The sequence below is a fragment of the Microcebus murinus genome, chromosome 29 (assembly GCF_040939455.1).
Source record: "Microcebus murinus isolate Inina chromosome 29, M.murinus_Inina_mat1.0, whole genome shotgun sequence".
In the NCBI taxonomy this organism is placed as follows: Eukaryota; Metazoa; Chordata; class Mammalia; order Primates; family Cheirogaleidae; genus Microcebus; species Microcebus murinus.
The window spans coordinates 10,528,659-10,542,251 of record NC_134132.1 but is presented as its reverse complement, the minus strand read 5'-3'; the positions used below and the strand labels follow the sequence as shown (position 1 = coordinate 10,542,251).

Below are 13,593 nucleotides of genomic sequence, written 5' to 3'. Positions count from 1 at the left end.
CTGCTTCATAAGTGGGTAATAAAAGAAGTTAAATTAACTTGTACCAATTTAATTCTTATATAATTTCCAATAATGTTCTTCAGAAAAAGAAACTGCTTTTGAAATTTTAATTTAGAGCTAAATAATTACCCTAAATAATTACTATTTTTGCATTTATGAAATAGAATACTTGCTGGTAACTTTTCTTTTTTCTACTGTAAACGTGGTCTAGCAGGCATATTCATTTTTCCCCCTAATTTTATCATATTTTAGTTTTGTTTTTTTTTGAGACACAGTCTTACTCTTGCCCTGGCTAGAGTGCCATGGTATCAGCCTAGCTCACAGCAACCTCCAACTCCTGGGCTCAAGCGATCCTCCTGCCTCAGCCTCCCGAGTAGCTTGGACTATAGGCATACGCCACCATGCCTGGCTAATTTTTTCTATATATTTTTAGTTGGCCAATTAATTTCTTTCTATTTTTAGTAGAGACTGAGTCTTGCTCTTGCTCAGGCCAGTTTTGAACTCCTGACCTTGAGCGATCCTCCTGCCTCGGCCTCCCAGAGAGAGGATGACAGGCATGAAACCACCATGCCACGCCCGGCCTCATATTTTAGTTTTTATGACTCTTCACATTGAAAAGGTCAAATAGATTCTATCAAGAACTTAGTAAATATATTATTAATTTTCTTTTACTGCACTTTGTTTTACTTTCATCTGCAAGGACAGAATTTCTTTTTAAAGACTATATTATTTGTCAAATATTATAGTCCAGATAATTACAAAAATTCTCACACTATAAAATATAATTCTCTTTGAAGACTTAAGACTTAAAAACCCATTTTCCCCATTTGCTTTATAAAAGCATAGTCAAAATAAAATAAAATTCAATACTATGTAAAACACAGACAGAAGTTCCCCCGAGTAATAAAAAGACATTCAGAGAAATGGTTCTCATTAGTTGGCATGATTAAATGCTGTGGTTTCTCATACTGTATAAAACTTAATTTCCATTAATGTATAATAATCATTTGATATTACTATTTATATTTATATAATGAATATCAGAATCGTTATGCACTCAGCAAAAGCATCCTCAAGTGTTCACAGTAATTGCATAGTTGAGATAGCCTAAGAACCAGAATATGCTAATTTGGTTGGTAGGAAACCAGGCTGAAAAACAACAGACCACCATGTTGTCTCAAACCGAAACCTCAAATGTTCCCAATCCTGCCACAAAGTGATTATGCAATAATATGCTGCAAGTCGCTAAAGGGCAGAATGCTGCTGAAAAGCAAGTTACTTGGCTAAATGTGAAGCCCTATGACACGTTTCCGAACTGCTTGATTTAGAATTACAGTCTAAATCCAACTGTGGGGCTATTACAACAAATCAGGTCCAAAAATAAATAAATTACATGTCCCAACATTTCTTTTAAAAAGTGGCAGACTTCAGAATAGAGGAAAGGTTCAAAAAACCCATCATTTAAAATTTACATGATTACATAATTTTTGAGCATATTTTCTAAGCCTTTGAAGTGGGCAGATAGTAAGGAAAGCAATGCGATAAGGAAGGCGTGGTTCTAGGTTATACTTCAGCCAGACGGTTCCCTGAAAAATCACGAGTGCGGTAAGTGTTCAGTCACCCGAGAGAAGTGATCTTATCTAACATCTGCTTTGAATTTAGTTAACTTGCCTGCTTTAATCATTGTTACTCTGTCTTTTATAAGCTTTATGAAATAATCCTGAACTCATGAACCTGCAGAACATTTAGTTTCCTACTCCACTACCACATAGAAAAATGATCTAATTTCACCCGAGCCTGTTTCGTGAGTGGACCTTGTGCTTGCCTTCCCCTCTCACCTGCAGATAGGTACAGAGTAGCGACTTCTAATTTAGGTTAAAGCCTAATCATAAGTCAGTTTTACAGATTAAAACGGTCCACTTGACATTTCTGAATTTAAAACAAAAAATCTTGTTTTCAACTACATTAAACATTTAAAAAATATTTCTTAAACCAAAGAGACGGAAAATACAGCATTGACCAATAGGGTAAGGAGCTCCAGCAAGCTTAGTATGGTCACCATATAGAATATGCTATTGAAAAAGGATTAAAATGGGCAAATAAACCTAAAGAAGCCTTATCCCTTCTCCATTCCCTGTGGTAGACCAACAAAAATCAAATAAATACCTTAAATAGAAGGGTGACATAGGTCTTTCATCTTCCTGTGAACTAAAGGAAAATAATTTTTCAATTAATTTCTGTTACTATAACAGGTCAATTTTACTAAAACTGTTCTACTTGTCACAAATGTTGTGTTGACACAACGAAGCCAATCTCATGATGGAGTAGGGTTAGTAAAACAGTCTTGGACCTATCCAAGGTCAATTACTTCTTCAAAAGAGACCAATCTTCTTTCAAAATTAGCCTCAGGCAAAAGTGATTCACATCACCCTCTAAAGAGGAAGCTTTGTACTATCTTATTCTATAAGCCCAATTCCAGTACTCATATATTACACATAAACCCTTAAAATGATTACATCCTCATTTATCAACAAAGTTAATTACAGCCTATCAACATGATGACGGAAATAAGAAACAGCCAACAAAATATTACTGTTAAATGTGAGTCACTTCAGGAATGATTCTCTAGCGATGAAGAGCACGTTAGTAAACAACACAACACTCGTGTGCTCTTTGTTCTTCTGTAGTCACCCTACTAATTATTAACTAGTGTAGATAACATGAACGGGCACAAATAAAATCACGAAAATATTTTAAGCTCCTCAAACAACACAGAAACAATCTGAAGCTTAACATAAAGGAATTTAATTTGAAAAATGTAAAATATATGTTATAATATTTTTTTTTTTTTTTTTGAGACAGAGTCTCACTTTGTTGTCCAGGCTAGAGTGAGTGCCGTGGCGTCAGCCTCGCTCACAGCAACCTCAAACTCCTGGGCTCCAGTGATCCTTCTGCCTCAGCCTCCCGAGTAGCTGGGACTACAGGCATGCGCCACCATGCCCGGCTAATTTTTTTTTATATATATATCAGTTGGCCAATTAATTTCTTTCTATTTATAGTAGAGACGGGGTCTCGCTCTTGCTCAGGCTGGTTTTGAACTCCTGACCTTGAGCAATCCGCCCGCCTCGGCCTCCCAAGAGCTAGGATTACAGGCGTGAGCCACAGCGCCCGGCCTGTTATAATATTTTTTTCCCTTAACATGTTTTTTTCCTATTAAATGACCTCAGAGTGTAGAGTGAGTCTCTCCCCAACTGGAGAGGTCCTTGAACTTTTAAAGTTATGCATTCTCATAAAATTTTCTCTTCAGTAGTCACTCCCCACAAATATATGACTAATTAAATATATATCCATATTAGTTATGTGTATCATTAAACAGATAAAAGTAGAAAGATAAAATGTTAGATAAAATGCAAAAGAAGCTCTAATATTTTCTTCTTGTACCTCTATTGTTACTCTTGTACGCCTGTTACATCACCTTACAGGATCTGGGAAAACAACTAGTTAACTTGAGCATTTTCTATTTCTCCATTTTTCATTTTTTCTTTTCTGAAGTATCATTGATGAAAAGAGAGAAGTTTGCTTCCAGTGATAATATTAAACTGGCAGTCAATAAAATCTTACTACAGAATGATAGTGTAAAACACACAACCAAACAAAACCTGTCCTGGAAGTTGAACAAGTCTTAACATTCTAGATGGAATACGGCAATGTATCAAAAAATATGATGTAGTTATGTTTCATTCTCTCATGATTTGAGATTCCAATTTCTACACTGTTCAGCTCTTCTAATGTCCATGTTGCCAAATATTTTAATGTTTATAATTAAATGTGTTAATTCTTTCCCAGTGAGGGGTAAGTGATGGGCTGAGGGCAAAGCCGGTAGAGTTGGCTGTTGAGTTGAAAAGTTAGAGGTAACACCTGGGAAATGTCCAGGTGTCCTGGGGAAGAAACCACCTGGAGCAGTGCTATTGTAGGAGGTGACTGCTTTAAGTTAACCTGATACAAGTAGCTTACATATTTGGCTTTAAAACATTCCTAGAGAACACTTAACAAAACAAATTATAAAAAATGTTAGAATTGGGTTTGTTTCCTAATCAAGGAATTGGTGTTAAAAAGTACTAATTATGATCAGCACTGTGCCAAAAAAGCAACCACTAAAAACCTATAACACTTTTGTTATTGTAGGAAAAATCACATTGTAAAATCGGCAATGTGCTAAATACTCTTTGCCCAGAACAGACCCTTAACTCTAACATGCAACAAACTAGAATGGATACTAACATGCTTACCATGATGTACTTTGATGTACATTCAATTAGCCATATGGTTGGTTTTTTAAAGTGCTTTGGGAGATAATTTAAATGGTGCAAGGCTCTGAACACAGGTGTTCGCATGTTCTGGCTAATGTTTGTGTTTGTTCTGTGCTAAATGTAATCAAAATCAATCTTTTCTTCCTTTATACCTTCTCTCCCTCACACATTTATTATCGATTATGATTGAGGGTACTCCCACAGGCCCTACATTAATTATCTCTCTTAGATCATCACAAAACCCTCTCTGGTACTTGTCCCTTGCTCCCTCTCTTATTCAGATGAGAAAAGCAGGCTCAGAGTGGGTACATATGCATCTACACGACACAGCTAGTGATGTATAAATTACTGTATTAATAGTCCATTTTTGTTATCATCTTCCCTTCGATTTTAACCTATCAAAGTATGGTGAGGGCCAGGTGCAGTGACTCACACTTGTAATCCCAGCACTTTGGGAGGCCGAGATGAGCGGATCAGTTGAGGCTAGTAGTTTAAGACCTGCCTCAGCAACATAGTCAGACCCTGTCTCTACAAAAAATGAGCCAGGAGTGATAGCATTTGCCTGCAGATGTGCCTATAGTCTCAGATACTTGGAAGGCTGAAGTGAGAGGACTGCTTGAGACCAGGAGTTCAAGGTTACAGCAAGCTATGATTGCCACTGTACTCCAGCCTGGGTGACAGAGACCTTGTCTCTTAAAAAAAACAAAAAGTATGGTGAGATGACAAGGTTAGTGAGGAAAATCTATTCGATGGCCAGTTTGCATTCCAGCAGCTACAAGATCTTGTGGACTTTGTAAGCTACTTGTCATGCTTCTGATTATAGCAACTCTCCATCACCTTAGTCAAAGTCCATTCATAATGCATTTTGCCTGACAGCACTTTTAAGGTGATTAATTTATTAAAATATACTGGCATCATGTCAAGAATGTCTCTTGACAGAAATACAAGGTTTTAATCATAAGGAAATATTTTTCAGGCTGCATTTGCACAAAATAAATTTGTCAATGAAAAGAAAAATTCTTAATTTGACTATGTCCCTGAATTTTGATCAGTTTAAGTATTCTAAAAAAAATGTAAGCAAGAAATTTAAGTTAAATGAAACAGACTCAGTATTACATTCAGTCAATAATCAGCAGTCAACAGAGCAGCAATCCATGCACAGTACCCAGGAAGAGCAACATAATTTGAAAAGAAAATGAGGGTACAAAAATCAATTTTTATTTTAAAAGCATATTCTTTTCCTTTCATAAAAGTACCCTTGCTTGGGGTTTAGTAATACAATCTTGACAAAGGTATAAATTCTGAAACAACTAAACCATTGATTTTAAATTGATTAAACCAAATAATTTTTAAAATCAATTTAATGCACTGGTTTTGAAGGCAATTTTAAGAAAAATGGCCAAGGACAATTCTTCCAAATAAAACTGAGAAAATAAACTTTTCCACAAAATTTACAAATCAGAATGCAACACATTTGAGAAGATAACCATTTTTACATAACTGTGCAAAACAATATGGGACTATTAGTATAGTCTCTAACACATCTACTTATAGAGGTTATTTATACCTGTTCCTGGTTTTGTGATAATCTCAGTCATGTCCAATGATACAAAATGATTTTGCCTAAATTCTAAATTGAGCATAATTTGTCATTTTTTCCTAAATTTGAAATGGAGAATTAATTCTGAATCAGAATTTAATGTGAATCACTTTTAATTTTAAAAATAAGCACATGTACTGTGAATGAATAAGGGAGTGTATGTCATGAAACTAAGGCACTGACCAACTGTAACAACTTGGAATTTATTTGATTTACTCCTTGGTTACCAGTACCAACCCCACATTTTAATTATTTCCTATTTGATGACTCTGAATAACGGCCAAGTTTAAGCAGCCAATTAGTTTGCTATTTTTTTTTTTTTAATTCAAACATACATTGAAAGATTTGGCCAATCACTTCACTCACGGCACACAATTAGGTGCTTAGTGTTCTCAGAGACGTGGTACCATTCGCAAAACAACTGCCTATGGGAAGAACATTTATCAAACAGACCCAAATAATAGTCCAAATCTAAGAAGCTGCAACTGAGAATGATAATAACTTAAGAGTTTTGCCAGCTTCCTAACTTGTTTTAATATGGCTCAACATTGGCAAATGCACATAAATAAATGACACATAGATGTTCAATCTCTTCACGAGCTGCTCTAATTTCTACACTGAAGCCACAGAATGCAATGCCTATCATTTTAATTATACAGCAAGCTAAATGAAATCATGAAAAGCATGGCGTTTTATATATCTAAGAAAACCCAAATACTGTTTGGGAGAATTCCCAGAGTGAGGTATTCAGAACAGACCTTCAATCACTGGATCATACCACCAATCCATTCACTTACCCTTTCAACTGTTCTGATAAATGTTCCAATTAGTTCAACTTTCTAATTAGTTAATGTGGCTAGCTACCCAAAAATTAACATAATTTGCATACTTAGTTACACACTTTAAATACATTTTCAAGTGATCTGAGATAGAAAAAATAGTTTGCAAGTGTTCCTTAAAGTACTGAAAAGTACAGAAAAAATAAGTAAATGCTAAGAATTAGGTTCTATTCATTGAAGAAACTAAAAAAAAAATCTAAGAGCGCTTAAAAACAAAACAAAAGAGCAAAAAAGAGAGACAGAAAGTGAGAGACAAGTAAAAGTATAAAGTAAACATTTTTTCAGGAACTCAGACTTTTTCCTCACGTGCTACAGATTTTGCTAAGGGGAGGAATTTTCTTAGATGAACTTTCCTGGAGAGTGGTAAGTGAAGTTAGCACATTTTCCTTTCCTTCCTTCCTTCCGTTCAAACCATAAAGTGCCACATTTGAGCATTTTCAATTTATCCACAGCCTCAGGCATTAACCATGCCTCATGCCAACTAGAAACTGAAGTAGTATTCTGCTGCTTAGGTTTCTGATTTGGCCCCATTCAAGAACATGCAATAGAATTTCCCTGTTCTTTTTGGAAAACAAATGTTAAGAGTTTTCAGATTAGTTCACAGCTAAGTGTTTGCAGCTGTATCTTTGGGAGGATATTTTACAATTCTTCCTTGCAAACCCAAGCAGCTGTGTTTACAGTTTTATTATTTGCACTTTGTGAATAAGAAAGCAACACCTAGCCAGTAGAAATGCAAACAAATTATTGTAGTTCAAGAGCAAATAAATAGATTTTACCTGACCAAAAGATAAATGCAAAGATCTGAAGTTGTTAATATTCACAGAACATAAATTTTTAGCCAACACTAAGAGGTTATTATTTTGAGGGCAAAACAAATAGATGAAACAAAAATACTTTCAAAGATTTAGAATTTTTTCCCTCAATGATATAGAAAAGTATTTCTACCATTTTTTGATGATGCAGTGGAAATTGAAATATAATTGTTATGAGTTGAATTGTGTCACTACAAAAATATACATTGAAGCCATAATCCCCCATACCTCAGAATGTGACCTTATTTGGAGAGGTCTTTCCAGAGGTGATCAAGTTAAAATGAGGTCATTAAGATGGGTCCCAATTCAATATGACTGATGTCCTTATAAAAAGAGGAAATTTGGACACAGAGACAGATATGCACACAGGGAGAACGCTGTGTGAAGATGATGGGAGTGATGCTGTCCTGCCCCGAGCCAAGAACTGTCTGCAGTTAGGGGCGAGGCCTGAGCAGATCACTCCCTAATGCCTTCTCAGGGAGAAGTGCGCTGCCAACATCTTGACTTCAGATTTGCTTCCAGAACCGCGAGACAATAAATTTCTGTTGTTCTAAGCTACCCAGTTTGTGGTATGTTGCTGACTGACCTAGAAAACTAATATGTCTATTAAAAAGTTTTTTGTTATGGCTCACGCCTGTAATCCTAGCACTCTGGGAGGTCGAGGCGGGCGGATTGCTCGAGGTCAGGAGTTCGAAACCAGCATGAGCAAGAGCGAGACCCCGCCTCTACTATATATAGAAATAAATTAATTGGCCAACTAATATATATAGAAAAAAATAAGCTGGGCATGGTGGCGCATGCCTGTAGTCCCAGCTACTCGGGGGGCTGAGGCAGGAGGATCGCTTGAGCCCAGGAGTTTGAGGTTGCTGTGAGCTAGGCTGATGCCATGGCACTCAATCTAGCCTGGGCAACAAAGCGAGACTCTGTCTCAAAAAAACAAACAAACAAAAAAACCAAATAAAATAAAATAAAGATCCAATTTAATCTTTAAAAAAAAAGTTTTTTGTTTTTTCAAATTTGGAAACAAGAACCTGCCTAACAAAGATGTCTCTATCTTACAAAAGGGTTGTGCTCTGAAAGTTCATTTGTAGGAATGCTGAGACTATGATAGAATCAATTGTCCATAATGACATGGGGACTTGGTTTCCAGGCCTGTATTCAAAGTTCATCTAACCCCTCATTCAAATGAACTAGCCTCATAAACAGTCCAGATACAATGTTTTCAACAGTTTTGATGACCATTCAGTTCGGAAAACATTTTACATCATGACAATACACATGTATACATGTAAAATGGACAAAAATTTCCAAATTCTTTTTTAGTTTGCTTGGATATTTTCTACTTATTATAATACTGGTCACAACCTGCTAAGTTGCTTTTGTGACCACTAACATGTCAGGATCCACAATTGAAAAACACTGTTCTAAAACACCATGGTAATACATATCTCCTTTGCTTGCTACGTAACGCACTAAACGAATGTTGTTGAATTAAGATCTATGTTCTTGCAGGACAGAGAGAAAACACTCTTTCCATCTCTGCCATACTGGCAGAAACAGCTCTGAGCCAAAGTAGTACAGATTTTGTTCAGTCTGGATGGCAGAGAAAAGCAGAGAGAAAACGAGTCCAGATATGCCCAGCAGTGGGCATGACGACGCAGTTCTGGAAGGCCATGGGGGCTGACAGAGTGATTCCAAGTTCCTTTTAAATAACTTCCCTGGTTGTATCACAAGATGCTATCAAGAATGAGAGACAGTGAATGAGACCCTTTTCCATAAGACCTGGCCTCTGTGAGTTCCTCCTTATTCTAGGACTGTAGCATTCTTTATCTCCTATTCTGTCTTCTAGAACCAAAGAATTATTACATTTACAGGAAACTAAGTATCATCTCATTCTATTTCAATCCTGCCCACCGAGCCAGTTCCAGCTCTGAATGCCCTCCTGGTTAACAGCTTGCAATGTCTAAGAAACGGGATGGGGTGAGGGTGTGTACGTGCGGGGGAAGAGGAATAGCCTTCTTAAGCAAGGGTGGGCAGATGAGTTGCTTTTACTTCCACTTCTTTTGCATCTCTCCCTACAGTTAGAAGGTGAAAAGTGAACCATGGCTGTCTATCGATTGACACTGCACTTCTCAGGGGATCCTGGGCTGAGACATGTTTAGAAGTCACAGGACAGAATCCTCATTCTTGTTATAATATTTACATCGCATTAACATGCCTACTGCTTTCCTTAAAGGAGTTTATCCCTGCTACAGTTTGAATGTGTCCCCCCAAAAGTTCACGTGCTATAAACTTAATCCCCCATGCAACAGTGCTGAGAGGTGGGACCTTTAAGAGGCGATTAATGCTGTTATCAATGCTGTTATCAATGCTGTGGCATTCTGTTATAGCAGCACAAAACACACTAACACGGTGCCTCACCCTCATATTTGGTCGATCATCAAATTGTATGGATTCTATTTTAAAAAAAGAGACACATCTCTTGAATCTTATCTTTCCTTTCCATTTCCACTGCACGAGTCTTTCCCAGGGGTAATACTCTGTTTCCTTGCTGTCCTTACACCAGTTCATTCCTAGCCTCTCCTGCTTCCCCACTGCATTTGGGATAAAATCCAAATGTCTAAAAGTAACACATGAAGTCCTTCTCAATCTCAACGCAACATACCTCTTTAGACCACTCATTGCACTTTTTTAACTCTCTCAATTTGTACATGTTGTTCCCTCTATCTTAAATGCTTCCTCCACCTCTCCCTGCCTGGTAAATACTTCATCTCTCAGCTCAAGTGTCATCTAATCTAGGAAGTCGTCTCCAGCACCCTGGAGAGGGAGCTGCTTCTTTCCCCAGGCTCTGAGACACTCCGTTTATAGCTATAACCAAATGCTCAGCAAACGACAATGAAATTCATGAGCTCAGATGCTTGCCTCATGTCCAGATTTGTCTTTATCTTTGTAACACCAGCACCTAGCTAGGTACCTAGAGCACCACATGTGCTTAGTAATTGGCTACTGAATAAAATCAGTACCATCGAGATTTTGCTGAATGCTGACACTATTCTTTGGTCAAATATTTTAAAAACATACATTGTTTATGATTTGTAAAATTGATTTTGTCAACTAGAAGCATTCTTAGATTTCTGTACGTTATTTTAAATTACCTTGTTCCCTTCTATTCAAAACTTAATGGAATTGCAATTGTGCCAAGGTTTTTCTTCCATCCTTAAGGAAAACAATTTATTTTCTCCAACTGCACAGTGATAGGTGTGAGTTCTGCCATTATGCCTGTAATTTAAACACTGAGCTATCTGTAGTGTACAGAGAGCCCAGAAAAGGATATGTTCAGGCAAGATAATGTTTGAATATGGCCTTGCCACACACTGTATCTGTTTGTTCTGGCTCGAGAGCAGGAAAAGAAAATTATTTCACCTTACTGCAAACCCAAAGGTTGTTTGGGGCTTAAATACATTTTTGGTTTAGTCCCAAAACTATCTTCAAGGCATCTGAAAGCTTTCATTAGTCTTTGAGATCTTGTTCAGAAAAGCAATGTTTATCATTATAATAGATGTAAAAAGATTGCCTTAGGGAGGCAGTAATTTAGAACATAAAGTACAGTAATACTTTCTTTTGGAAAGTTGAAATTAGTTGATGAGAAAATATTTTTAGAACATTAACAAATAAGTTGCAATACTTTCAAATATGTAGTACTGAAACAAAACTGAGAAGAATATAGGGATACTTGCAGAAGGGAAGAAGGAAATAGCAAACTATGTTTACTAACTTCTTTCAATAATTACCTTTATTATACATTTCTTAATGGGTTATTAATATAGTTTTGATCTAATAGAGATATAATTTCCCAAATTGTTAACTCTGAACGTGGAAGTCTTGAGGGAGACAAAAATGTGCAGAATGCAATACGAATTATCCTGTCATCATGCCCCTAACAAACTTCCCCTCTGCCAGAGGAGGACGGCACAGGAAAATGGGCCAAGGATTTGTTTCTGACACTGTCATGGCTTTACACTGGTTTTTAGGATGATGAGCAGCAACTAGAAGAGTAGATGAAGGTTTGATGTCAACGTATGCTTGGGCTTTGGGAGCTTCCACAACCATGGGTGAGTGTTCATTCAGCAAATATTTTTTTGAGTGTATACTACTTATTAGAATCCATGACAAATCTGGGCATACACAGGCCAATAAAATAGGTTAGCGGAGAAATGGAAATTTTAAATTTGATAATTATCATGAAAAAGGGATACATCCCTACTACCATTGATTGAAAGCTCACCATAATAAGACAGGCTTTGTGGTAGAAGTTTATATACATTATCTCATTCAATCCTCAAAGACATCCCTGGAGGAAGGTATTACTAACCAGATTTTTCAGATAAGAGAAACAAGTTTTAGAAAAGTTAATTAACTGGTTGAAGGCCACAGAGGCAGGCAGGACTGAGATTCCAATCCAAGCCTGTTTGAAGTCAGAGCTCCAGCCCTTACACTCTGAAGCAGTATGCAGTCTGGCTAGTTAGGTGAGGTTCCGTTAGATAAGCCACACTGGGAGTGAATTCTGAGGGTCACGTAGGCATTATTGGGTGAAAGATAATGGACAGAAGGAGAACTTGTCAAAAAAAAGCATGGAATCAATGCTTGGTGGGCGTGGCAGTGGAGGGAGTTCAGCAGTGGGACGCAGGAGTGACTCACCAGACCGCAGCACTACACGACACTGGACAAAGAGGTGGGCTCTTCAGTTTTTAAGTCAAGAAGTTGAAAATGAAGGAGAGTCACTTATGAAAATACAATGCAGTGTGTTGATGGTCTACTCTGGCTGACGTTTGGTTTCTGATTTTAATTGCAAGGTTTATTCTATTTTATTCGCGACAGAGTCTCACTGTCACCTGGGCCAGAGTGCTGTGGTATCACTGAAGCTCCCAGCAATCTCAAACTCCTGGGCTCAAGCCAAGAGAGTCTCCTGCCTCAGCCTCTTGAGTAGCTGGGACTATGCCTGCCTAATTTTTCTATTTTTTTATAGAGATGGGGTCTTGCTCTTGCTCAGGATGGTCTAGAACTCCTGGCCTCAAGCAATCCTCCCACTTTGGCCTCCTAGAGTGCTAGGATTATAGGCATGAGTCACCATGCCTGTCCTCAAGTGTTATTTTAACCTAGACAGTGAAGTTATATTTTTTTTCCCATCATCAAAATTGGTGGCTGCAAAATACTGATATATTATGCTTTTTCTAAATTCTTATTTTTTTCTTGCCTTTTAATTTTTGTGCTTGTTTAATTCTTCATTTTTATTTCTAGTAAGTTCTATTTTTCCAGTTTTATCCCTATATTTGATGAGAAGATACCATGTTTTCCTGACCCTGGTCCTTACAGGTTTTATAAAATGTGTTCATTTCCCCCTTTTACTTAGGCACCTTAATTTTAAAAACCAATTTCTGGGGCTTCCACCTATCTTGTTTTTACCATCCCTGGGCCCCACTATTTCCCATTAACATGTCTTTCTCATGCAAGAACTAAAATCAATGCCCATATCAGGTTTGGGGATAATGTGTGCAGAGGTTATAATGTAGTATAATTTACTTTTGTTTCTGGAGTCCAGTATTTGACTGTTTGGCACCAATACTATAAATCTATACTTAATATCAGAAATCAAATTGATTTCAGAGCTCATCTCAAAATGGTAGTTTTAAATTTGGAAGACCTTTTACATTTGGAAATATATAGGCAAATTTCTTTATAAGACAAGGGCATGGATCAAAAGAGGTTCATTTAGAATTTTTAATGTGTACGCATATATAGGTGGTCAAAACAAAGTTCATCTGCCATTTTTATGTGCAAAAACGAACTTGTCATGATTTCCTTCAGCGTATCCCTATCAGATAAGATATTGTGCTACCTGAAAATGTTTATTATAATCTAGATACTGTGAAGTGTTCATTAGAAATCCAGTTTTGGGGCAGGGCGCAGTGGCTCACGCCTGTAATCCTAGCTCTCTAGGAGGCCGAGGCAGGCGGATTGTTTGAGCTCAGGAG

The 13,593-nt window shown here is 37.2% G+C and overlaps 1 protein-coding gene across 13 annotated transcripts in view; it reads right to left on the bottom strand.

Annotated features, from left to right (window-relative positions):
• Positions 1–13,593, bottom strand: part of FAM13A (family with sequence similarity 13 member A) — a 245,794-nt gene that overhangs the window by 73,181 nt on the left and 159,020 nt on the right. For 9 of the 13 annotated variants that reach the window (XM_075998712.1, XM_075998709.1, XM_075998710.1 and 6 more), the window contains one exon: positions 2,167–2,208. The exons of the other annotated variants lie outside the window; for them this stretch is intronic. In XM_075998712.1, coding sequence (XP_075854827.1) covers positions 2,167–2,208 — 42 coding nt within the window. The remainder of the gene's footprint in view (positions 1–2,166; positions 2,209–13,593) is intronic. 13 annotated transcript variants of the gene reach the window in all.